Source organism: Pyrus communis, chromosome 16 (genome assembly GCF_041283825.1).
Source record: "Pyrus communis isolate YQ-2024b chromosome 16, ASM4128382v1, whole genome shotgun sequence".
Classification (NCBI taxonomy): Eukaryota; Viridiplantae; Streptophyta; class Magnoliopsida; order Rosales; family Rosaceae; genus Pyrus; species Pyrus communis.
The window spans coordinates 8567581-8591918 of NC_142580.1; the positions used below are offsets into that span (position 1 = coordinate 8567581).

General features: G+C 39.6%; 3 protein-coding genes across 6 annotated transcripts; 2 read left to right on the forward strand and 1 right to left on the reverse strand.

Annotated features, from left to right (window-relative positions):
- The first annotated feature begins 4196 nt into the window (after nt 1-4196).
- On the forward strand, nt 4197-8544 carry LOC137730939 (putative receptor-like protein kinase At5g18500). Of its 3 annotated transcripts, none has more exons than XM_068469954.2 (8): nt 4197-4772; nt 5640-6301; nt 6417-6521; nt 6674-6796; nt 6874-7044; nt 7175-7304; nt 7632-7844; nt 8038-8544. In XM_068469954.2, the coding sequence occupies exons 2-8, from the start codon at nt 5661-5663 to the stop codon at nt 8155-8157; spliced, it is 1503 nt and encodes a 500-aa protein (XP_068326055.1). In that variant the 5' UTR covers nt 4197-4772; nt 5640-5660; the 3' UTR covers nt 8158-8544. The 3 variants fall into 3 exon arrangements, with proteins under 3 accessions (XP_068326055.1, XP_088543632.1, XP_088543633.1); XM_088687506.1 differs by lacking the exon at nt 4197-4772 and adding an exon at nt 5151-5373; XM_088687507.1 differs by lacking the exon at nt 4197-4772 and adding an exon at nt 5257-5522.
- Nucleotides 8545-9274: 730 nt separating this feature from the next.
- On the reverse strand, nt 9275-12602 carry LOC137730940 (pto-interacting protein 1). 2 transcript variants are annotated; one of them, XM_068469955.2, is made up of 8 exons: nt 12316-12602; nt 11706-11798; nt 11316-11566; nt 11097-11223; nt 10467-10740; nt 10221-10353; nt 9970-10056; nt 9275-9727 (listed from the first exon to the last, which is right to left on the reverse strand). In XM_068469955.2, exons 2-8 carry the CDS (start codon nt 11785-11787, stop codon nt 9611-9613), a joined length of 1071 nt encoding a protein of 356 aa, XP_068326056.1. In that variant the 5' UTR covers nt 11788-11798; nt 12316-12602; the 3' UTR covers nt 9275-9610. The 2 variants fall into 2 exon arrangements, with proteins under 2 accessions (XP_068326056.1, XP_068326058.1); XM_068469957.2 differs by having other exon boundaries at nt 11706-11790; nt 12316-12567.
- Nucleotides 12603-20868: 8266 nt separating this feature from the next.
- Nucleotides 20869-21835, forward strand: LOC137732624 (uncharacterized). Its single transcript, XM_068471932.1, has 2 exons — nt 20869-21166; nt 21336-21835. Exons 1-2 carry the CDS (start codon nt 20869-20871, stop codon nt 21833-21835), a joined length of 798 nt encoding a protein of 265 aa, XP_068328033.1.
- The last annotated feature ends 2503 nt before the right edge of the window (nt 21836-24338 follow it).

Genomic DNA, 24338 nt, shown 5'->3' on the forward strand with positions numbered 1-24338 from the left:
CCACGTTAGGTGGTTCCGACTCGTGTGCAGATTCAGATATTGAGTTGAGATTGGAGCTCTATCTGCACCCGTAAAGGTCACGTTAGGTGACTCCCGGCTGCCAGATTATATGTTATTGATGTGATTTACGCTTGAGCATTTACATGTGATTATGAGTTTCCGTTGTGGCATATTCTCGAGCATGAATGGCATATCATGGAGCATGATTGACATATCTATACATACGTATATATGTTCATTTTTTGGGAAGTATACAGGTTTTACGGCGAGGGGTTAAAATGTATTTTACTAAAGAGTTTTCAAAGAGCTTTGTTTTTGCCCACTCACGCTTTTGTTTTTGCGCCCCTCCAGGTTCTAGTGGTCTAGCAAGTTCGGTGGTTTATCCCAGAGGGCGTCCCGGCATTTCTGACAGACATTCACCATTGTAGGGTCACCTTCGGGTGTATATATGTCATATCTTTTCCTTTTGGACTGTTGTAGACTTGCTCTGAATTGTGTCTCACATACACTAGTACCTTGTAGTTAGTTTTTTTAATTATTAGTACTTTTATATTATTATCTTAATAGTTTCCGCACGCGCACATGGCTACGTCACCTTCGTGTGACGGCCAGCATGCCCTGATCTCGGTCGGGGTGTGTCAGTTAGTTTTCATCAAGTACTGTTTATATTTAATTTTACATAAAAAATTTGTAATGATTTCTTATGCACGATGTACGATTAACGAATGTGATTTAAAAATCACCAGAATTCTCACAAAAAAATCCGAGAAGTATCCTTGCTCGATAACAATGTTGCATCATTCGACTTTAACATTTTGACTGTTAGAGATTTATGTACTTTTCCTCGATTAAGCATGAAATTTAACACACTTTTGTGAAAAGTCAACAATATTTGCGTGTGGGGAAGAAATATGGCAACCCTTTATTAGCATACTCAATCTTGACGGAGCTGGCCCCATTTGATCAATTTTTCATAAAGACAATAGCACAACAAAGTAGTTTCGTTTTAGAGATTAAATGAAATTTTATTAACAACGATCAATTAGTTCATTAGTAAACATGTTAAACATAATCAAGATAATAACACAACAATAGCCACTTCTCAAAGATTCGAGGTTGAGTAGTAATCATAGCTGATATAAAGATTTTATCAACCACCACGATCAATAGTTCAAAAGGTAATAAATCATAGCAACCACAACCATGAAGACTAACCGCCAGAGCGAAGGGACCAGCGCTACCAACATATGAATATAGCCAAAAGATAGGAGAAACATAGAGAGGAAGGAAAGGAAGGGATCAAAAGAGATTGTCGCCAACCTCTCAAGACCAAAAACAAGGTCGGCAACGAAGGTTTTTTCTCTTTATAAGTTATATATCGCATGCGGGTTAAACTTAACGTGTGCATTAATAAAATCACTTTGAATGTATTATGACCAAACTAAACTGAAATATTGATTTTTTTCAATATTTTTGTTTCACGTAAAATTTCTAACTTACGTGGTTAAGAACAATTATTCATACCTACACCAAGCAAATGTACGTATAGTTCTTGTGCATTTTTAATATAGGGCGATGACCAATTATAACATTGATTTATATGGCCAATTTGCTAAGATAAAACACATTGGATTCTATTTGATCATATTCCCCTTATGAGATTTTTACAGTTTATTGAATTTATTTAGGGGTTTAATTTTAGTAATTGTTAAGGTTTTCATAAATCTCATTGGATTCTATTTAGTCATATTCCATGCTTGGTTGGCTAATCTGAACTCTTTTTACTTTTAAAAGTAATCTTAAGGTCAAAACAAAGGCTTATCTTCTAAACTCCAAAGCACTATTGTCTTATTCTATATTTTTCCTTATAACCGAAGCCTTGTGCAATGCTCAAAAACCAAGTAAAAAAGTACATGGAATTCGAAAAATAAATATGTATAACCCAATAGGCAATGTCTCAATTATTATTAACAAATATATGTACTCATTTCTTCTCACCATGGAGACTTCATCATGTGCTATTGAAATAAAAACACTAATTATTTAAATAGAGCATTTCATGACAATCGAATTGTCCAATCATAATGTTTTGTACTTCTACTCCTAACTATGAATATAATATTCATTTTAGAGAGTACTATATATACAAACGCGTTTACAAGATGAATGATGGATGAACTAATTTAAAAGTCAGTAAATTTTAGATACGAGCATTTCTATTATTGTATTTTTACCAACGGCTCACTTGTACCTCAAATTTAGGATGATTTTTAACGTCAAGAAGAAAAGTACCGCTGAACGAATAGTTGATTGGTAACTTAGCTCTATATAGTTATTAAACATTGAGATATATAATTTGGAGTAAGGCATGAATATGTAGTGTATTGCATCAAATACAGGTTCACAAAACAAAACAATAAATGATAAACGTGAATACCATGTGAAGTCATGCAGATGGAGATGGACTGTTCATGCATAGCAGTGAGCAGTTAATAATACAGAAGCAGACGTATTATGTAGTCTATGTATCTGAAATGTGAAGCAATCTGACACTTGAACCTGGCTAGGTATATAATCGAGTCCTCAGCCTCCTGCACTCACTGGACCAACCTACAGCTACTAAACATGATTGATCCTGCTCTAGCTAAAGATATTAAGTTGCAAATGCTGAAACTCCAAGCTGACATATTGCTCGATCTTTCACCTCAGTAGCTTTTTGGTTATTGTACTGTGAAACCCTAATGAGCTATTTACTTATCAATGATGGAAAGTAAAGAATAAGAAACTTATGAATAGCAGAAGTAAGGAATAAGAATGAGATTCAAATTACTTTTCCTAGTTTATTTAACTATTGATTTTAACGGTATTGGATTACAAATTACAAAGTAAGATCCACATACCATACCTAGTACATGTTGAGAATTCGGGAATTAGAATGATTCACACGTACAGATTTATAATAAGTAAATAACATGCAATAAATTACACGTCAACAATCTTGTGGACGAGATTTTATGGAAATACTAAAGCAACAACGGTTACGAAACTAAAAGTCAATTTTAGCTGACACTTTTGAAGAAACAGGCATTGAGTGATGGTTACGAAATAGCGTTCAAAAACAAAAGAGCCGCTCGTCGATCATCATCGATCTGTAATGTGTTACTCTCTCCATACAGCAATGATATCTCAGATCCTAAATCTGCCACAAATTTCATCATTTCATGAATTATGAAATATTGTTGTCGACTGTTTCTAGGTTGATTCTGTTCATCTGGATTCCAGAATAGTTTTTTTCCTGGTGGGTTATGAACTTATGGATTGTATAGGATCCCAGATTGCATTTTCTTTTTATCAAAGAGAGACCAGCTAGTAATTTCACCACGAAGTCCATTTTTTGAGAAGTTGGGAAGATTCAGGGCTGGTTTGGTATTGCTGGTTTGGTATTTCAGCATCTTATGGCCACCATACGATTCATCAGCTTCTGAAATTGAACTCAAGACGTGCTGTGTGGAATAAAAAATTGAAATTCATCTTCAACCACTGGATTACCCTGATATATTTTTCTTCTCGAAAATATGAAATATTACCAATTTACCAGGGGTATCTTGGGGTCATGGGTCTATAAAATTTGGTACGGAGTTCCAGCCTGTTTCCTTGACTATTCCCCCTTTTATTTCCTTTACAATTTGTGCTCAACATTTCTTCAAGGTCACACTGATTACTTGTCCCCCCTGTAATCATAATCCCTCCTTATTATAAAACATTTATTTTATTTAAAAATTGATGTTTGACTAACAAAATACTTCTCTTTAAATATACAAGAGATCCCTTGCATAAAATCTGAAATTATAAACTGTTTGTATATGTAAGATATGTTAGTTGTTTTTATATCCCCTTTCATAGTCTTGTTAAAAAAGAAAATTGTAAAGTCACAGAGAACTACGATTTAATCATATTTCTGTTTACTTGTAAGTGAGAAATCTTTAATACGATTCTTCACAAAAACGAATTTAAACTACATTATTACACAATGAGCTTAACCTACCCCCATCTATTTGGTGTAAAAATATCGTTTGTTAAAAAAAATATATAAAAACAATTGTAAATTCTTTAGAGAGAATAAAAAGACCCAAAAAAGGAGGGTTTTATGTTCTGCAAAACCGGATTTAATTTTCGGATTATCTATCACCCTCAGCAGTCGGCACGCATTTAGACATCGCCATAGGAGTAAACAAATACAAAGAAAGGAAAAGAGAGAAATTTGAAGAAACAGCAAAAGAAAGCTTCGATTTTTTTCATGCTTCTCTTTTACCGTATGTAACGTTGAAACGCAGTCTCTCTCCTCATCACCTAACACTGACAACTCCAACCCTTCTTATTAACCCCACCACCTCCATTTGCTCTCCCCAGAATTCCATGTACCTCTCTTCTCTTCTCCATTCCCCTTGGACTGCACAAACACACATTAGCCTCTGTGCTTGTGAGTTGTGACCCCCCATTTTTGTTTGGAGTTTTTCAAAAGGGGCAAGTGCTTCTGGGGAAGAGTGCTTCTCTGCCTCCTGTCTCACTATCTGAGCTTGGATACAAAAACCCATTTGCCCAATTGAGAAACCCCAGAAAGGAAACCCACCAATATTTACATTACAGATAATGGGATTGATTTGGTTCTGTGACAGCAGCCCCATTTCCAAGTTGGGTTTTTCTGGGTTCCTTAAATAAGAGATCTAGAAGATTGAGTTGAAGAAAATTTTCAAATTGAATTGAAGAAAAAGGTACCAATTCTGAAACTTTCGGTATACAGAACCTCTCTATATGGTTACTTCTTGCTGCATATATATGTACATTATATATGTATATATATTCCCTGTTTGTTTGCTGGGCTAAATGTAGAAAATATTAAATGGGGTTTTTTTTGAAGATTTTACTGTTCTTGTTGTTATTACCATAGATGTTAAAAGTTCAAACTCGTTTCAACTTTTGTGGGTAATGTAGAATTGGACTTAGGTAAGCCAAGTGCCAAGTGTTTGTTGTATTAGGCTTAGTGGGTTTCTACAGTTATTGGTTTAATTGGGTAGGGTGAAAAATGATTAAAGTCTTAGTCTTTATCGATTGTTTTTGTATTGGATATGGAATGATGTGGGAATGCATTAGTTGGTTATGCTGTTAATATGTTTTCACAGTTTGAAAGTGAGTGGAATTGGAAGGAGAAATCTTTGTGCATTTTATTTATCCTGCTCCTTTTTTGGTTTATGCTTCATATTTGCCAAGTTGCCTATTGGGTCTGAGTTTATTTCCCTGATCACTTTGGTGTTCTGTGCTCTGCATCTTCTTTGTGAGATTGTGGATTGTGGTTGAGTCTGTTTTCTTGACCACGTTGGTTTTCCGCTCTCTCTCTCTCGCACTACATATTTGTTTCAGTACCGCATTATGGTCTACCGCGTTCTTTACTTTTATTATGTTCCCAATTTGTGAATGTGTGTTTTTGTCTTTGAAAAGAAAAAAATTGATGGCCATTGAAAGAGGTGAAATTTTGGCGATATAAGCAGTTAAATTCAGTAACAAAATGCTACATATGCAAAAGGTTGACTTTTTTAATGCATGGAATTGGAGTTCTCATTTCTTTGTTTTGAACTCTACAGGGTCCTTTGTATCAAGAGAGCATGGCATCCGGTCTTGATACTGTATTAGCCAAGAAGACATTTGTCTTCGGTTTAAAGGTTTGGGTATTAACAGGGATCATTGTGGGAGTTTTTATAGTGATGATTCTTGCGGTGCTATCAATTTGTCTTACTTCGCGAAAGAGATCAAGAAAGTCTAATGACGTGCTTCCTCTGGGCCGAATTCCAAATGATTCAAAGGAAATCAAAGAGATCAGGGTTGATCAAGCTTCTGCAAATAACTATATACCCCGTAATATTTCTTCTCTCACCCTTGGTGATAAATTCAGTGACAGAGAGTCAGAGAAAGTGTTGATCCATAAGAATGGAGATAGTAGCAGTCGATCAGGCTCATTTAACAATGCGGAGAAGGAAACTGTTGGTTCTCAATCTGGAGATGAGAGTGGTGCAGCTAATATGTACAAGCCTTCTTCACAGCCTATAACTGCCTCTTCACCTCTATCTGGTCTACCTGAATTTTCTCGCCTTGGTTGGGGTCACTGGTTTACATTAAGGGACCTCGAATTTGCAACAAGTCGGTTTTCAAAGGAAAATGTCATTGGTGAGGGTGGATATGGAGTTGTTTATCGGGGTAATCTGATTAATGGATCTCCTGTGGCTGTGAAGAAGCTACTCAACAACCTGTAAGATGCATCTTATTTCCATAGCTTTATGGCTTTCTGTTTTTTGTATTTTCTCTTTTCCTTACAATTCAATTGTTTGGGTTTATAACATTATATATTTTCAATCATCTCATAGAGGACAAGCAGAGAAGGAATTCAGAGTAGAAGTTGAGGCTATTGGGCATGTACGACACAAAAACTTGGTTCGACTTTTGGGATACTGCATCGAAGGCACCCACAGGTACCATACCCTTTAGTTTTACTGTAATGGCTTCCACATGGTAAAATAAAGCAGTAATGTATTGGTTGAGCATCTTGTTTTGGTTTGGATAAAGTAAAGAGTACCACTGTCGCATCCTTAATTATATTCTTAAGCGAAAGAGTTTTGTACAGGTTGCTGGTTTATGAGTACGTCAACAATGGAAATTTGGAACAATGGCTACATGGAGCTATGTGCCATCATGGATATCTCACATGGGAGGCACGCATGAAAGTTCTTCTTGGCACCGCTAAAGCGTTAGTCTTCCTATACCTTAGTTTGAGTTGTTTACCCTTGTGGTTTATCTCCTCTGACTCTTTTTTATGCTTTTCAGGTTGGCTTATTTGCATGAGGCCATTGAACCAAAAGTTGTGCATCGAGACATTAAGTCGAGCAATATCTTGCTTGATGATGACTTCAATGCTAAGATTTCCGACTTTGGTCTGGCAAAGTTGCTAGGTGCCGGGAAGAGTCATATTACGACTAGAGTTATGGGTACCTTTGGGTGAGTACCTTTTTTCCATTAGGAACAGCTGCAAATATTTGTATGAAGATTCTTGTGTTGATAGAAGAACACTATATCGTTATTTTAGAGTAATCCTTTCTTATTGGCTCCTTTCATCATTCTTTTTCAGATATGTGGCCCCAGAATATGCCAACTCTGGCCTTCTAAATGAGAAGAGTGATGTTTATAGCTTTGGGGTTGTGATTTTGGAAGCAATCACTGGAAGAGATCCAGTGGATTATGGTCGGCCAGAACAAGAGGTATGACAAAATTGTTCCTATTTTGAAGTGAGAATTTTGAGATCAAATATGCATTTTAGTTCTGCGTTCTTATATTAAGGTTGCATGTCATATTCGATAATCTGCTTTTAAATTCATAATTTACACGGGAAAATGTAAATTTTAGCTGGAAATTCTTGCTTCCGAACAGATGCATACCCACAAAAACCTCGGAGTTGTTTGATATGTTCTGTGACAGCAATCTATCTTTATATTTATCTGCTTCCTTTAGGGGAAGAAAAAAGAAGAAAAAGGAATGATACCTGTGTAGTAACAGTTGTCCTTACACCTGCTGCGTGGTTCTTGCAGGTAAATTTGGTAGATTGGCTCAAGATGATGGTTGGAAGCAGGCGTTCAGAAGAGGTGGTAGATCCGAACATTGAGACCAGGCCATCTACGAGCGCCCTTAAACGAGCCCTTTTGACTGCACTGAGGTGTGTAGATCCAGATTCTGATAAAAGGCCTAAAATGGGGCAAGTGGTTCGCATGCTTGAATCGGAGGAGTATCCCATACCACGAGAGGTATGTCTCTGAAATAATCTTTGAAATAAGAATGCTAAAAATACCTTACATCCATTTTTGACACAAATATATAGATTCATTCAAATTTCTGGCCTGCGTGGTTTTTTTTTTTTTCTTTTTCCAATTGGTCTCATCCTTATACTCTGAGGAGTTCATAAGTTGATCTATCTATTGTAACTTGGTTGGAATTTAGGACCGAAGACGCCGAAGAAATCAAGCAGGGAATACAGAAGCCGAGTCTCTGAATTCTGATACAGATAAGGGTGAGAATCCAGATGCAAAGACAGATAGCAGAAGGAACCATCGAACATAGGCACGTGGGCGAATCAATCATAGAAATGCAAGGAATACAAGTTGTTGATGCACAAACACAAGTCAAAGGGGACATTTTGCACTCGTTTAAGGCTTTCATATCCTTCAGCCTGCCATAGTTGAGATCAAGGGAAGGAATCGAAACGAGATGAAGGACGAAAATGAGAAGCAACTTTTTCTTTTCTTTTCCTTTTGAATATATAAACCTACATATAGGTGTTGAGAGATGGTTATTGTGTGTGGAGTGGCATTGGAAGGGGATGCCTTTGCCACCGGTTGTGTACAGTTATCGGTTTTTTCTTTTCCCTTTTGTTTAGGTGATTGTAGTTCATGAGATTTTTCCTGAGGACATGCTAAAGTTTACAGGAAGAAACGTTTTTGGCTTGCATTGAGTGTTTCTACCAGCGTTGTGTTAGGTTTACGACCGCGACCACAACCGCAACAGCAACCGCGACGGGAGCTTGGTTGACATGTCAAGCCATGTTCCCGTACATTTGAAGCAAAATGTGAGATGTTGAAACTCAGCACAAAGAAACGCAGTCATATAATTGCTAAGTTCAATATAAGGGTTGCATTGTTAGTTGTTAGGGGAGGAGGATTGTACCCGCATCAAGGTGCATAAGTATCATTATTTTTCGTTTCTGCGATGAAGCACCATTCTCTCAACTTTTTTGAGTAAACGCATGCATGTTCAGCCCCGTACATTTTTTATTAGATTTGATCTAACGATACTCGGTCATTTAGTTTACACCATTGGATCAATTAAAACTGTCAAATATTTGTTGCGCTATGCGAACATCTTTTTTTTCCTGTCATTCACCTTGGATTTTGCATAGACATTGATGCGTTAATTATCCTATATACGATCCTATCGTGTTTGAATAAAGCATGTTATCCACCCACCAAAAAGGGTCGCAAGTCGCAACCATTATGGGATGGTTTGTTCAGTCAAACATATATACTAAACAAAAACACAGATATAGATTAGATCAGTTGGTCAGGATAATGTGTCTAACTCAGAGCATCCAAGTTCAAATTGCCTCCCTATAAATTACAATAGTTTAGAATATAGTCGCCCAAAAATAAAAACATAAATAATATGTTTCCAGACCAGCACAGAATAAAAACAGCTTGTTACCATTGTTCAAACAAAACAAAAAACTATATTACCATGTTTGGAATCTTATTCTCTGCAAATATATGTACAGTTCCAGGAGACTCAACAGACACCCAAGAAAAAGGTTCTTGCTGTAGAATGGTCAAATAATCCAAGGCTCCAACTTTTGGAACTTGTAAGAGTTAGTGTGAATTACATAGGGGGTCATTAAGATTTTGATGACCTAAAGGAACCGAACAATGGCATACGATCTACAGAAACTGTGGTTACCAAACAAATCTCAGTGAAGTTGTCTGCATGAACGAGTGACATGTCGGGAATCCAGAAGTTTGTTGTTTCAATGGCGGGGAGTGGACCGAGCAAGCAATAGAGGTTGTAGAGCGTTGACAACAATGCTCATATTTGGCCGAAAATTAGCTTCATATTGGACGCACAAGGCGGCAACAGCAGCAAACTGTTTCAAGCACGTACAAATTGTGATCAGTGGATTTGGAGTACACCAGCTACCTGCCTTTTCAATTAGTCTATAACTGGTCGAACGAAAAGTATGTCGTGTTCTTGTCCATCCAGTCAACAATTTAAACATAACACAATTGTATATGTGTGTAAACCTATTAAGGAAAAATAGCTTCGGCAAGTATTTCTCGGAATCAAGAAACCGGTGGTGAATAATTACTCAAAAGTGTTCCCCATTACCTTTGCAACTGCCTTGGAAGGGTATTCTCCATTGAGTCTAGCATCAACACACTGCTTCACCTTATCCTCACTGAGTTTAGGCGTTGCCTAATAGAACCATATATTCGAGAAACAAACTCAGCGAAATGAAAGATGAAAACCAGTAAAAAAGTAAAATTCTCAGCTTCCACCCCTCCAGAATGAATAAAAAAGAGAGATGCAAGAACCAAGCATGAGTTACAAGTAGACAAGAACTAGGTTGAAATTAGTACCCATGTCACAAGGCTCTGCTGCCCACGCGGCAATGTGTGATCAACAGGTTTACGCCCAGTCAAGAGTTCAAGCAACACTACACCAAAGCTGTAAACATCACTTTTTGAACTCAGCTCTCCGGTCATTGCATATCTGCCATTTGGAATCACACATAAGAATTACAAGGGGAATGATGTATATGCCAAGTCAAAATTTTGAGCGTACATCATAACGTGATTTATACAGTACATCAAGGAAGAACTTACTCTGGAGCATGATAACCAAAAGTCCCAAGAACACGAGTAGAATGAAGACGTGCTGCCATATCAGGTGCTTGATTTGACAGATCAAAATCAGCAATCTTTGCAACATCATCATCAAAAAGCAGTATATTGCAGGACTTAATATCACGATGGACTATATGAGGCTGAGCCTTTTCATGTAGATATTCAAGTCCTCTAGCTGCTCCTACAGCAATTTTAACCCTTTGTACCCATGACAAAACCGGACCTGGCTGTGCTCCCTTAACACCTTTCTTTCCTGTAGCCACACAAAGTGAAACAAAATTCTGTTAGCATAGAGATGAAGGCGATCTTACTAATTATCAAAGAGATACAGCTCAAAAATTTGCAGCGGAAGAGCTATTTTCTATTGTTTGGAGGCCAACCCGCTCGTTTAGCAGATTAGGAGAAATCCTAGGCGTCATTAGACACAAACAGCTATCAACTAATTGACTTTCAACCTAATAGTTATTAAACCTCATTCTAAATTTGTAAACAAAAGAAATTCTGTGTGCATAAAGCTTCGCTCAAAAAAACCAACTATGTGGTCCTTGATTATAATTTTTGGAGGTTCTAAATAACACCACACGATAGAAATTTGGAAATGTTACTTACCGTGGATAATATCGTGAAGAGACCCATTAGGAGCATACTCATAGGCAAGGAGACGGAGAGGGCCATCAACACAATAACCAACAAGCTCCACAACATTTTCATGTTTTAGTCTTGAAACCACGGAGACCTGTAAAATTATGCTCCAAGCATTAAATAAATTTCAGCACCAAATCACATACAACGTTAAGTAGAAAACACAAAACATTCCGTAGACTAAACCTGCGATAAAAATTCTCGCTCCAGTTGTTTACTGGAATCTAACTTCTTAATAGCTGCAGCAGGCCCACTTTTCAGAACACCATGATATACTCTTCCATATGAACCCTCACCGATTAAAGATTTTGTGCCAAAGTTATCTGTCAAATCTTTCAATTCATCCACTGGAATGGCAGCGACAGCAATGGGAAGGATATTTACAGTCTGAGTATCCACGGGTACAGCTTCTTCGCGATAGTAACCTCCATTATTGCCTACATTTCAAATGTCGAGGTTTGCATCAATCAAACAAGAAGCCATAAAACGATGGACATCCAAAACCAAATGGCATACAAGTTATTATCTTCAATGCTCTTGATAAGAATACCATAAATATAAACACGCACAGGGTACCTGCTGAGTGATTTGTTACATATGGTCCATTCTCAGAAGCTCTACGGGTGTCATCTTGTACACAACAACTGAAGCAGCTCATAATCTTTTTTCCTGAAGGAAAAAACATCTTAAGCAATCTTGCATAGACAAACCGTGTGCGATAAAGTTCATCTAACAAAGATCAATGCTTTCAGGATAATTATAGAGTCGGCTTAATTAAGTTGACTAAAACCTCAACGAACCAACATGCTTTGTTCCAATTCCCCAGTTTATTCTCTACATGTCAAACAAGATAAATGAAGAAGAAGCACTTGGATATCACCCAAAAAATTAAAAAAAACAAACAAAAATATGCATCAAATCCAAAGGTTAAATCCATCAATTGATTCAATTAACAAATAAACTACATCAATTCAAAATCTCAAGATTGTCACTTAAAATCGATCAACAAGGAGAGATTCATATTTACAACAGCAAATAAAATTCAAAGCTTTCAATTTCTACATGTTTCTCTTGGGAATTGTCTAAAAAAAACAAACAGATACACTAAATCAAAAGAAAAAGAAGTCATAAAAAAAATCAATGAAAATTTGAAAAGTAGCAAAATTGTGGGGGAAAGAAGGCTCGCCTTTGGTACGTTTGAATGGTTCTTCTGGCAATTGGGTTTTCTCAATTTTGAGTGAAGTGTTGGAATTGGAGTGATGAGTATGATCAGGGCGGCTATGGAGGTCTGCAGGAGAGGGAGAAGGGAAGGCGGCGCACGTCAGCGGTTAGTAGAAGGCATGCAAATGGGGAGGGCTGGGATAGCTGTATGTCTCCCTGTTCTGGCTTTTGACTTGTGTTTTGTTGAAAGCATTAGGATTCTCTTCCTTTTCTTTCTATTCCGCCATCTCACATTCTTTATTTTATAAATTTATTTTTATAAAAAAATTAATATAAAATATTAACGTGACTTAACTGTGCAAATAAGAGGGGAAAAAAAAAACAGGGACGAAAATCATACTCTAATCAGAAATATTTGAAGCATTTATGTGAGTATAAAAAAATTGACGAACAATATGTTTTAAGAAATATTAAAATTTTATCCTAATAATTAAATAAATAAATTATTTCAAATTAAATTGAACTTTTACAAACATAATTTATGAATCTAAACTTAAGAAATAGACGGTATTTTTTATCTTTCCTTAAAGGGGCGTATAAATATCTATCTCTTTTACATTTGTGTCATTATACATAAATAATTAAATAAAGGCCCAAGTCTAATCTGTCCATTGTACATGGAACAATTTTGACCCATGCTTCACCTTCGGGTCCAGAGAAAAGGTCCGACTGAATTCCGTGGTCAAGTTTTAGACTTGGTTCACAAATGGCAGTCCAACGTTTTTAGATTCGAAGCCAAAAATTACACAACTGTAGTCTTGACTTGTCTTGTATACCCTTCTTTCTTATTTTTTGGCTTTTTAATTCTTCTTTGTTTTATTCGATGCAAAGGCTAGAAATAAGTAGGGGTCGTGTATAGGGAGAAAATTCTTTGTGGAAGTCATTTCGTTTCTTTTTTTATCAAGGAGATGGAATTCAAATTTAAAATCTCTTCCAACAATGAAAAGAGATGTATCACTAAACTAACAACTAAATAACACCGAGCATGTGTCTTCAAAACTAAATATTTCTTCACTACAAGAGGCCGCTTCAATATGGTGACCGTCCAAACTTAGACTTGCAAACGAAGTTTGTCTCCCCTTTATGTTGCTAATAGTTCTACTTTACAAATACAAAAATATCGATCATCGGTTTCAGCCTCAATAAACCGAATACCTTGAATTACAAGAGTTATCTTTGTTGTGTATTTACCTTTCTCAGTACGTACCTTATTAGGTGATGCGATGCGAGGCAATACACACCTAAATTTCTTAAATAGTTTAAGAAAGTGACGAAAAAGAATGCTTAAAAACGAAAGGGATTGGTAAAAGGGAAGTCTCATCATTTCCATCTATCACTCTCACACCAGCCATGACGACACCATCTCCTCCAGATATCAAGCATCACAGCTAGGCAAATCAACCATTGTCTTTTACATAATCTCTAATTGTTAATTTGTACATATAGCTGCTGCTAATTACATGTTTTTATTTATTACTTTCCGTGTAAAGTCACTCCTGGACTAGTATATCATCTTGTATTATTCCTTGTAAACATATAAATGAAAACTATTCTACCTGACTCAAAACATTATATGGTATCAACAATCCCTAAGCTTTAACGAGTTGTTTCTTAATTTTTTTCCTTGTGCGCTCATAATGTCAGACGAGCAATCAACCAACTCCGGTTCCGTTGCCCACCCGTCGAACTCTTTGCTTTCAGTTGATAACTCCAAATCGTTGATTACGATCAATGCCGCTGCCCAACTACCTGTTAAACTCACGCCCATGAACTATCTTTCTTGGCGTGCTCAATTTATTGCCCTCCTCATAGGGTATGATCTCCTGAGATATGTCGATGGAACATATCCCTGCCCAGAAAAATCAAACACCTTGTCATCCGGCGTATAATCTTTGGCTATGTTAAGATCAGCTACTGCTCCATGCCATCTTCACATCCATTTCCGAACAAGTTGTCTCTCTTATTGCCTTTGCCCCAAACTCCAAGGCTGCATGGGACAAACTCAAACAACTCTATGCCAATTGAGCTCGATCTCGTGTCATGAGTCTCAAAGAACACATTACTCTTATACGTCATGACTCCAAGCCCGTTTCTGAATATCTCCAAGTTGTCAAAGCCATTGCCGATGGACTTGCTCTTATTGGTGCTCCCATTAGTGATGATGACCTCGTCATACACATCTTAAATGGTGTTGAATTTGAGTTCAAAGAACTTGCAGCTGTTGTTCGTGCTTGGGACAACCCTATTTCTTTTGAAGACCTCCATGATAAACTTAATTGCTCTTAAATGCGAAGACCATATTGGGCCGAGTTGTTCTTAGCCCAGCCAGCCACCACCATGCCAAACAACCCCACGGCAAGCCATGCTGTGGCCTTCTCCAACCAACTTGCACACATCCTCGACCCCCGTTGAGCCAAATTTCAAGACCCGAGGCTCCTGAAAATTACGAAGACAAGGAAAAATTAATTTTTTTCTTACCCTGGTGCGGCATGAAGATGAAAAAGGCAACGAAATACAGTCATTTGCATGGGCAATTGTAGAAGATTGCTAGGGGAGGGGGAATAAATATCCTTTAGCTTTCTCTCTCTTGTAGAGTAGAATAAATTGCTCTCTAAAGTTGATTTAATAATCTATTGAAGGTAGACTTAAATAGACTTTAGAAGTATTTTATTTCCCTTTCATAGAAGGATCTAATTTCCAATTAAAGAGGGAATCTACATCAAAACAGGAAACAATCCTATGTTTCCTAAAGCAAGATCTCTGCACCTGCTGTCTTTTCCTATGAGCAACCCAATAAGTGTGGGGGCATTTGTGGAGCCAAAAATAATCAAGAAAAATATTGAGGCGACATGTGGATTTTTGGATGAAAAAGACAAAATTACCCTTGAGGCACACTGGAACTCCCATGCGCAAGCAGTGGACAATCGCAGCTCAATCAAGGTCAAAGGTGATCAAGATAGGTATTTATTCAAAACTTATTTCATCAATCCTCATCAAATCCTCCCCACAAGGTAACCCCAATTATTCATTCAAATTAGGTATTCATTCAAAACCTATAAATAGTCCTCATTTCTCCAAAAACCAAAGTCCAATTCTCTTCTAAAATTCTTCAAATTTCTCTAAACACTTTTCCCTCAAATTCTACCTTTGGCATCGGAGGTTCTTTGGCCAAAGCCACCCCCCCCCCCCCAATTCATTATGGGTGCGTGAGGCTCTTGGCCTTGACCTAATGTGTTAATTGTTTTGCATGTGCATTTTCGTCTAAGAAGAAGAAGGTAGAAATTTGCATCCACACTGCTAATTACATGTTTTCATTTATTACTTTCCGTGTAAAGTCACTCCTAAACTAGTATATCATCTTATTCCTTGTAGACATATAAATGAAAGCTATTTAGCCAGACTCAAAACATTATAATTGGAAGGCGTTACGCCGTACGTAATCTGTAATGGTTTTAACATGGAGTCAAGATGGGAAGCTAGGGTTCTGGTGTGCATGAGGAATGAAGATGACCTGATGACCCGATCTACCCTTCCCTTTGTGCTTTTGAAATCGTGCAAATTGCCAAATCGACAAAAGCTTTTTTCATATGATGGAAATATCCAACATCCTGGGGGGACACCAGTGCAATGCATGCATGGATCCGGCCATTCAGTTTTCATAGCCAGAATTCAATTGATCACGACGTAATTCAATGAGCATTTGAAGACTATTCCATCGGTATTTGAAAGATTAAAAATTAACGAACGCCTAAAACAAATATCGACGAAGTACGTACCCATCCTGCGTTCCTCATGTGATTGTTGTGGAGCCAAAAATAATCACAAGGCGATACGTGGATTTTTTGGACGAAGAAGACAAAAATACCCTTGGGGTGTATCAGGATTCCTACGTGCGAGTAGCAAGCAATCATCCTCAACCAAGTCAGAAATGCCCAAAATAGGTAACAATTCAAAACCTATTTCATTCCATATATTTCTTACCTCTTTTTCCCTCTTTTAGCTAATCAATTAGCTATCATTACATAACCTTCAAAATATTCATTCCAAAAATATGTTAATTGGCTAATTAATGGATTAATTACGCAATTAATCCATTGAATGTCAATTAAGTCACCCAATTAACCACAAAATATACCCCAAAATCCCAGAAGGCCGGGCACCCTTGTTGATCTCATCATATTTACCTATTTTATCATACTAATTAGCTAGTTAATTTGACAATAATTATATTTGCTAAATTAACTAGTCAATTATTCCCATAACTCCTAAATTCAACCTAAATCAAGAACCTAGCCCACAAAAGGAGCTAGGTGGCAGGTCCTCTCTCACCCAAAGAGGCCGGCCATTCTCCTATAAAAATGCTCATATTTTCTCTAAAAGACACTTCTAACTCTCTTACTAAAATTCTCTAAAAATTCTCAAACACTTTCTCTCTAAATTTGACTTTGGCATCGGAGGTTCTTCGACCAAAGTCCCCCCCCCCCCAGTTCATCGTGGGTGCGTGAGGCTCTTGGCCTTGACCAAAGGTGTTAATTGTTTTGTAGGTGCAATTTTGTCCAAGATCAAGGAGGAAGAAATTTGCATCCACAAATTGGTGCTTTCATTGAGAGTTGAGATCCATACTCGTAGAAGACTCTCGCATAAAAATGTTTTTCTTTATTTTCTAGTCCATTTGAATATTTTTCATACGTTCTTATTATTAGAATTTTTTATTTGCAAAGGTTCTTTGATAAAACGTATAAGAAAAATATAATGGCTCGACATTTAGAAAATTCCACAAGAAAAAATTCCAATACTCAAGAAATGGGACCACGGAGATCCACGAGGCAAAATGCGATCGTAAGCAGAGTGGCACCACCACTACGAGGTTCCATTATGGCCCAAGCTGTGCCATCCAAGCTTACACGGGCTCGAGCCCAAGCCTCGCATTCGCATGCATCACGCACTGAGCAACTTGCTTCCATTGCCTAGCCTGCTCCCGTGATCTAGCCTGCTCCCGTAGCCCAGCCTGCCCCTGTGATCCAGCCTACTCCCATAACACAGCATGCTCCTGCAACCCAGCCTACTATCATGGCTTCCCAAGCAGCCCAAGTCGCACCGAGACTATCTCAACCATTCAGACCAATCATTGAGCTGGAGGTATTTTCACCACGTTTTTCCACGGATTTGACATTTCCCAACTCAAATCTTGAGCCCGGGGCCCACCATCTTCCCGTTGCTTAAGGAGGCACATTCCATCCAAGCTTTTCCGATCCGAATGGTGAACAAAACTTGTCCCGACAAATCATAGAATTGACAAGCGCCCTTGCACAGCAGACGGCCTTGGTAAATCAACTTTTGCAATGCACTGAGATCCAATGTGCCCTAGATGAGGTGTCTCGAAATAGGATAATGGCAAACGAGGAACCTCTCAAGCAGCCACTCAACCAACCACAGGTCGAGCATTCGGGCAATGTACACTCCCGATTGGGCCCCCGAAACAGCGTATGCTAGCGTCTTAGCGGGTAGAGGAGCGCGCGCTCTTGACTAGGCCCACAGACAAGTATACATTCACGGTTGGGGCCACACTCCGATAATCAACATGACAGCCTTTTAGGCAAAACATTCATTCGCGGTTAGGTCCACGATGAGCATTATCCATATCACATTAGAGCATGCAGCATGACAACCAGAGAGAAGCGGTTATTCAATCCGGTTCAAGTTTAACCAGCAGCTTGCGAAAAAATCCTTCGCCTGCTAGGAATTTATCTCATATACAACAGTCGCGACATAAACAAACCAAGCGTGTAGAAGGGTAGCCTGGACCAGCAGATCAAGACTTGAGGCAGCCGAAAGCTCTGCTACCTCAACAAAGGTAGATCCAAGAAGAGGTAGAAAGACTTTTCAATGAACGATTGCATGATTTTCAATACAACGAAATGGTTGATGAAGCACTAAGGTGAGATATGACCAACATAAGCAAGTCACCCTTCATAGACGAGATTGAGCAGGCAGAACCTCCACACAAGTTTAGCATGCCGCACTTCACATCTTTCAAAGGAGATGGAGATCCAAAGAGGCACTTGAAGCACTATCGAAGCGCGATAGTCCTTTATCAGAACAATGATGCCCTTATATGCAAAATATTCGCCACCACTCTACAAGGTGAGGCACAAGATTGGTTTCACACCTTGCCACTATGATCCATCCAGAATTTTGATGATATTTCTTTAGTTTTCACCAAAGAATACTCATCTTATCGCTCGATCAAGAAAAAGTCTGATCACTTGTTCAACATAAAGAAAAACCCAAAGGAGTCACTCCGCGACTACGTGAAGATGTTCAAATTGAAGAAGGCGAAGACCGTCGGATGTGATAACTCGATAGCAAGTGTAGCCTTCCAAAAAGAACTCCCAGCAGACCACCCACTGTTCGGAGAAATAATCATGAAAGAAGACCTAACTTTAGCAGATTCCTTCGCCCTGGCAGAGAAACATGCATTTTGGGACGAGGCTCGACGAGCAGAGAAGGCACCCGAGCAGACTCAAAAAGAGTCGACAACTGTTCAAAGGAAGAAGGACAGGAAACCGCCTAGCAAAGCCAAGCAGGAGGCCAAGCGCAGGGTCTAACCCATAATTAAAGAAGGCTCGATAACTAAAAACTATTCTAAGTTCTTGATTCCGATCCATTAAATCCTTTGTGATATCAAGAAAGAGTCGTGGTTCAAGCTGTCGAAACAATCAAAATGAGATACTTCTAAGTTAGACCATACCAAGTATTACGCATTCCACTGAGGTCCCAATCACACAACCGACGACTGCTACACTTGGAAGAACTACCTAGAGAAGCTCGTGAAAGAAGGCAAAGTCGATAGATACTTGGACAAGCTGGCTGTGCAGCTAAGAAGGAATGCAGACGAGAATAAGGAGCCGTCAACCAAGATGATTCGAATCAATGGCATTTTCGCCGAATCCGAAGGCCACTAATAACTCCAAAAAGAGAAAGATCCAGCAAACTTTACTAATCTCACAAATCCAAGCTGGCGATATCCAACTTGGACCTATTATTGGTTTTACTGAGCAGGATGCAGAAGACGTCGATTTCCCGTATGATGATGCACTAGTAGTATCTGTCCAACTAGCCCATGTTATAGTTGACAAGATGATGGTTGACAATGGAAGTGCAGTCAACCTACTACAACTCTCAGTCATTCAAAAGATGGGCCTGGAAAGCACAATCATACCCCGAGCAGAAGTACTTACTAAATTCAACGGACATACCTCAACTGCCATCAGCCACATCACACTTGACGTGAAAACACCGCTAGTCGTCTCAAAACAAATGTTCACAATCGTAACCGACCCATCTCTCTACAATGGGATTCTTAGGAGACCTTGGTTAATCAAGCTAGATGTCGTCACTTCAGTCAAATATCAAAAAATTCGATTCCGTATCCCGGGAGGAGGAGGAGGAGAGATCAAGTCTGACCAGGCATCATCACGATGATGCACTGTGCAAATGTTGAAATAAACAAAACAGAAGACCTTTACCCCCCCCCCCCGGTAGAGGCTACCGAAGTCCAAAAAGGTGAAGAAGCTACCAAATAGCAATTACACCAGGTGGATCAAGAAGATGGCGCCCAAACAGACGAGATAGGATGAAAACCTGAAAAGGACGCCGAAGACATCATTCTTGATCCCCAGCAGTCGGAAAAGACGGCTAGAATTGCTCATGTCTAAGCCCAGTTGAGAGAGAAGAAATCACGACTTTCCTTAGAGAAAACCGAGATATCTTCGCATGGTCATCATCCTACATGCCCGGCATTGACCCCGAGGTGACCTGCCACAAACTGCACATCAACCCCACTGCCAAACCGGTAATCCAAAAGGGAAGACATTTTGCACCTGAGCGAGTAGTGATCATCGAGGCAAAAATTGACAAGCTATTGGAGGCCGAATTCATAGAAGAGGTAGCACAATCAGCATAGCTTGCCAATGTCATACTAGTCATGAAGAAAAAGAAAGGCAAATTAAGGGTTTGCGTAGACTACACCGACCTCAATAAAGCATGCCCAAAAGACCCTTATCCTGTCCCCAGGATCGATCTATTAGTAGATTCAACTTCTGGGAACTAGCTGCTCAGCTTTTTGGATGCATACTCCAGTTACGACCAAATAGCCATGTACGAGCCTAACAAGGAGAAAACTGCGTTCATGATAGAGCGGGGCACTTACTGCTACAAGGTCATACCTTTTGGCCTAAAAAACGCAGGATCCACTTACCAAAGGTTAGTAAATATGATGTTTAAGAAACAAATTGGGGTAACCGTAGAAGTCTATGTCAATGATATCATGGTAAAGGGTAACCAACGGTCAGACCACATTCGCAACTTGGCAGCTTTCAATATCCTTAGAAAGTACAAAATGAAGCTCAACCTTACCAAATGCACGTTTGAAGTATCTTCAGGCTGATTCTTAGGGTACTTAGTAACTCAACGAGGAATTGAAGCACATCCCAAGCAAATCCGAGCAATCTTAGAGATGAAGTCTCCAACTACCTTGAAGAAGATCCAAAGCTTGACCGAACGAGTAGCTACCCTCAACCGCTTCCTCTCATGGTCCACCAATCGATGCAAACCTTTTTTCAAAGCTATCAAGAGGGCACAACGAGAAAAATGGGACGAAGAGTGCGAAAAAGCTTTCCAAGACTTGAAGAAGTATCTCACGTCACCTCCCTTACTATCTAAACCAGAAACAGCGGAGGATTTATACATTTATCTGGCAGTTTCCGAAGTAGCAGTGAGCTTTGCCCTCATACGAGAAGAGCTAGGAACTACCGGTATTCTACACTTCTAAAGCTCTTCTCGATGTGGAAACAAGATATCCGAAGATCAAAAAATTGATTTTGGCATTAGTTGTTGCGGCTCGGAATCTCAGACTATACTTTCAAGCTCATACAATCATTGTCATAACTCAGTATCCTCTACGATCAATCTTACATGGTCCAGACGCTTCCCAACGAGTGATGAAATGGGCATTAGAACTTGGCCAATATGGTTTAGTTTTCCGACCTCGCACAATGATAAAGGCCCAAGCCTTAGTGGACTTCATAGCAGAATTCGCACTTAGCCTAGGCGATGCAACAAAGCAGCCTAGCAATACTCCAGAAGCAGTCGAACATGCCTTAGCCATGCTTGCATCCCCAAGCGAAGATTTTTGGCATTTGCATGTTGACAGCACATCCAACTACAAAGGCTTGGGGGCAGGCGTGGTCCTTGTTTTAGACGGCTCAATACTTGAGCAGGTGATCACTCTAGGCCTCAAAACATCCAACAACAAAGCAGAATATGAGGCTCTACTAGCAGGCCTCCGAATGGCGAAAGACTTGGCGGTGAAGAAGCTCGCAATTCATTTTGATTCCCAACTAATCACCAGCCAGGTTACTGGGGAATACACAGCAACATCCAATGATGGCGCAATACCTAGAGAAAGTACGCCAGCAGCTTGAGGCATTTTAGACTTACACTCTCACCCAAGTTCCGCGGGCAAACAACGCCCATGCAGATGCGCTAGCAGGTTTAGGCTCCGCTCTCGACCACCAATTTAAATGCTCCATTCCGATGGAATATCTTGACAAGCCAAGCATAGAAATGGAGCCGACAGCCGAAGTGTCATAGGTTAATGTAACTTCTAACTGGCAAAGTTCTATCATAGACTACTTGGTCAACAATACATTACCCATCGAAAGATTGGAGTAAAGGAAACTCTAAATCAAGGTAGCACGCTACTATATGTGGAACGACATTCTCGTCTGAAAATCCTACACCGGACCACATCTCCGCTGCCTAGCACCTCCCAATGACTTGAAGGTCCTAAGCTCAATCCACAAAGGCGTTTGTGGGAATCACTCTGGAGGTCAATCCTTAGCACAGAAGGCTCTTAACGCAGGCTACTACTGACCTACCATGCACCAAGATGCTAAGAAGTTAGTACAAAAGTGCGACCGTTGCCAACGCTACAAACTGGTACTAGCACTGCTTGCCAGCGAGCTACACTAGCAGACGAGTCCTTGGTCATTCATGCAGTGGACGATTAACCTGTAGGGCATATGCCGCCTGCTACTGGGGGCAGATGTATGATGATTGTGGCAACTGACTACTTCACCAAATGGGTAGAAGCAGAGCCCATGATGACCACGACTCAGACGAACATAGAGCGCTTAATATGGAGGAACATCATTTGCAGATTTGGCATCCCTCAGTCTATCGTCGCTAACAATGGCCCGCAATTTGTGGGAAAAGATTTGGCGAAGTTCTTCCAAAAGTATGGCATCAAGCAACACATGTCCACGCCAAGGTATCCTCAAGGCAATAGGCAAGCCGAAACATTCAACAAGACGATCCTCGACTGCCTCAAGAAATCCCTTATCGACAAAAAGGGAAAATGGCTAGATGAGCTCCCCGGATGTTTATGGGCATATCGCACCATCAAAAGACCAGTAACCAGTGAGACTCCTTTCTCTTTAGCATTTAGTTCGGAAGCAATCATTCCTCCCAACATCATCGTGCCAATCATCAACACTCTGTTGCCAAGCATTGAGCAGAACAACAAAGAGATGGCCACAAACTTAGATCTGGCAGAGAAGAGGCGTGAGCAAACAATCACCCGCATTGTAGCCTACCAGCAACAGCTCATTTCCAGTTACAATAAAAGGGCTAAGATCCAGCAGTTCCAACCTGGAGATCTAGTCATAAGAAAGGTCTTCATCACTGCCCGCAGAGAAGGCTCAAAAAAGATGGATCCCATCTGGGAAGGTCCGTACAAGATCAGCAGAGTAGGCAGCAAGGGTAACTACACCCTCGCCATCATGAATGACAAAGAGATCGAGAAGCAATGAGACGCCTACAATTTGAGGAAATACCATGTGTGACTTCCCACTATATCAAGGCCCGAAGACTCAAGCAGCTCAACGGGCACCACCTCGTAAACCAAGGACTATCCAGTTGTCATGTCTTTTACAACTAAGTTATTCGTCCATTTCATTCACTTTTCAATAAAGAAGTTAGAAGTAATTTGCAACTTGGCTCGACTACATGTCTACAACAACTTATCTCTCCTGCATTTCAAAAGAAGATCGCACCCCTTTTTTGGAATCACCGTAGAAATTGCATCCCCCGAGGGATCAACTATGCTCTCCAAAGCGGGAGGATAAACTTAACACTCCGAATGTCTAGACGTGGATGAGTCTGGCTGCCCTAGTATAACTAAATGCATGATGGCTTGCGCCAGGATTCTTAGAAGTACCCACAATGGTCTTTTTCAAGGCTTAGCTAACTAAAGGATTTTGGGTTTCTTGGCCTAATCTGCCGGGAACTGGGCCCTAGAGACGGAGGGGGCACATTACGCAGTACATCCTACGGGCGGCTGCCCTGGAAACCTAAAGCTGATACCGAGTGCACTAAGGTAGCCTATGGTTTTTCAGAAGACTGCCTATGGCTTGCCCTTCAAGCAATGAAGCCACGTTAGACTTGTACAACTGCACATCCTTGTGAAAGGTTAAACAAGCTAGTGTGCACATACACTACCAACATGCTACGTAATTAATAAACTTCACCTCTGCCAAGCGCGGAACAATTTACACCAAATCTTAAAGTGTTGTGATACTTGTTACATAACCTATGGAATTGAAAGAAGCCGAGGTTAACATCTTAGTGGTTACGCAGACTTATCTACTTCTGTAAGTAAGAGATCCGGCTGCCAACCCTATGGTTAACAACTTTGCAAAAAGTTCTAGACCAACACCTATAGCTGCGTAGGCTACGTGGGCCTGTCTGCTTATAAAAAAGTAGCGCACCTGCCAATGGTCTATAAAGTCTAAAGGTTAGGATGTGAACCAAAGAAGTGAAGATGGAGAAGAGCGAAGGAAACAAGCTTATTAAATTTTATAGCAAAACTCATAAACAACTAGTAAAGACCAAAGAAGTTCAAGCAAAAAGCAACAAAGGAAAACA

What these genes read in the sequence shown, in the direction of transcription:
- LOC137730940 (XM_068469955.2), bottom strand. Translation starts at nt 11,787, where the DNA reads ATGAGCTGCTTCAGTTGTTGTGTACAAGATGACACCCGTAGAGCTTCT. An exon ending in AGCGAGAATTTTTATCGCAG is followed by an intron (nt 11,224 to 11,315) that starts GTTTAGTCTACG and finishes ATAATTTTACAG; the next exon opens with GTCTCCGTGGTTTCAAGACT. An exon ending in TCTTCACGATATTATCCACG is followed by an intron (nt 10,741 to 11,096) that starts GTAAGTAACATT and finishes GTGTGGCTACAG; the next exon opens with GAAAGAAAGGTGTTAAGGGA.
- LOC137732624 (XM_068471932.1), top strand. Translation starts at nt 20,869, where the DNA reads ATGAAGTCTCCAACTACCTTGAAGAAGATCCAAAGCTTGACCGAACGA. An exon ending in AGAAGAGCTAGGAACTACCG is followed by an intron (nt 21,167 to 21,335) that starts GTATTCTACACT and finishes TACATGGTCCAG; the next exon opens with ACGCTTCCCAACGAGTGATG.
- LOC137730939 (XM_068469954.2), top strand. Translation starts at nt 5,661, where the DNA reads ATGGCATCCGGTCTTGATACTGTATTAGCCAAGAAGACATTTGTCTTC. An exon ending in CTTCTTGGCACCGCTAAAGC is followed by an intron (nt 6,797 to 6,873) that starts GTTAGTCTTCCT and finishes TATGCTTTTCAG; the next exon opens with GTTGGCTTATTTGCATGAGG. An exon ending in AGAGTTATGGGTACCTTTGG is followed by an intron (nt 7,045 to 7,174) that starts GTGAGTACCTTT and finishes ATTCTTTTTCAG; the next exon opens with ATATGTGGCCCCAGAATATG.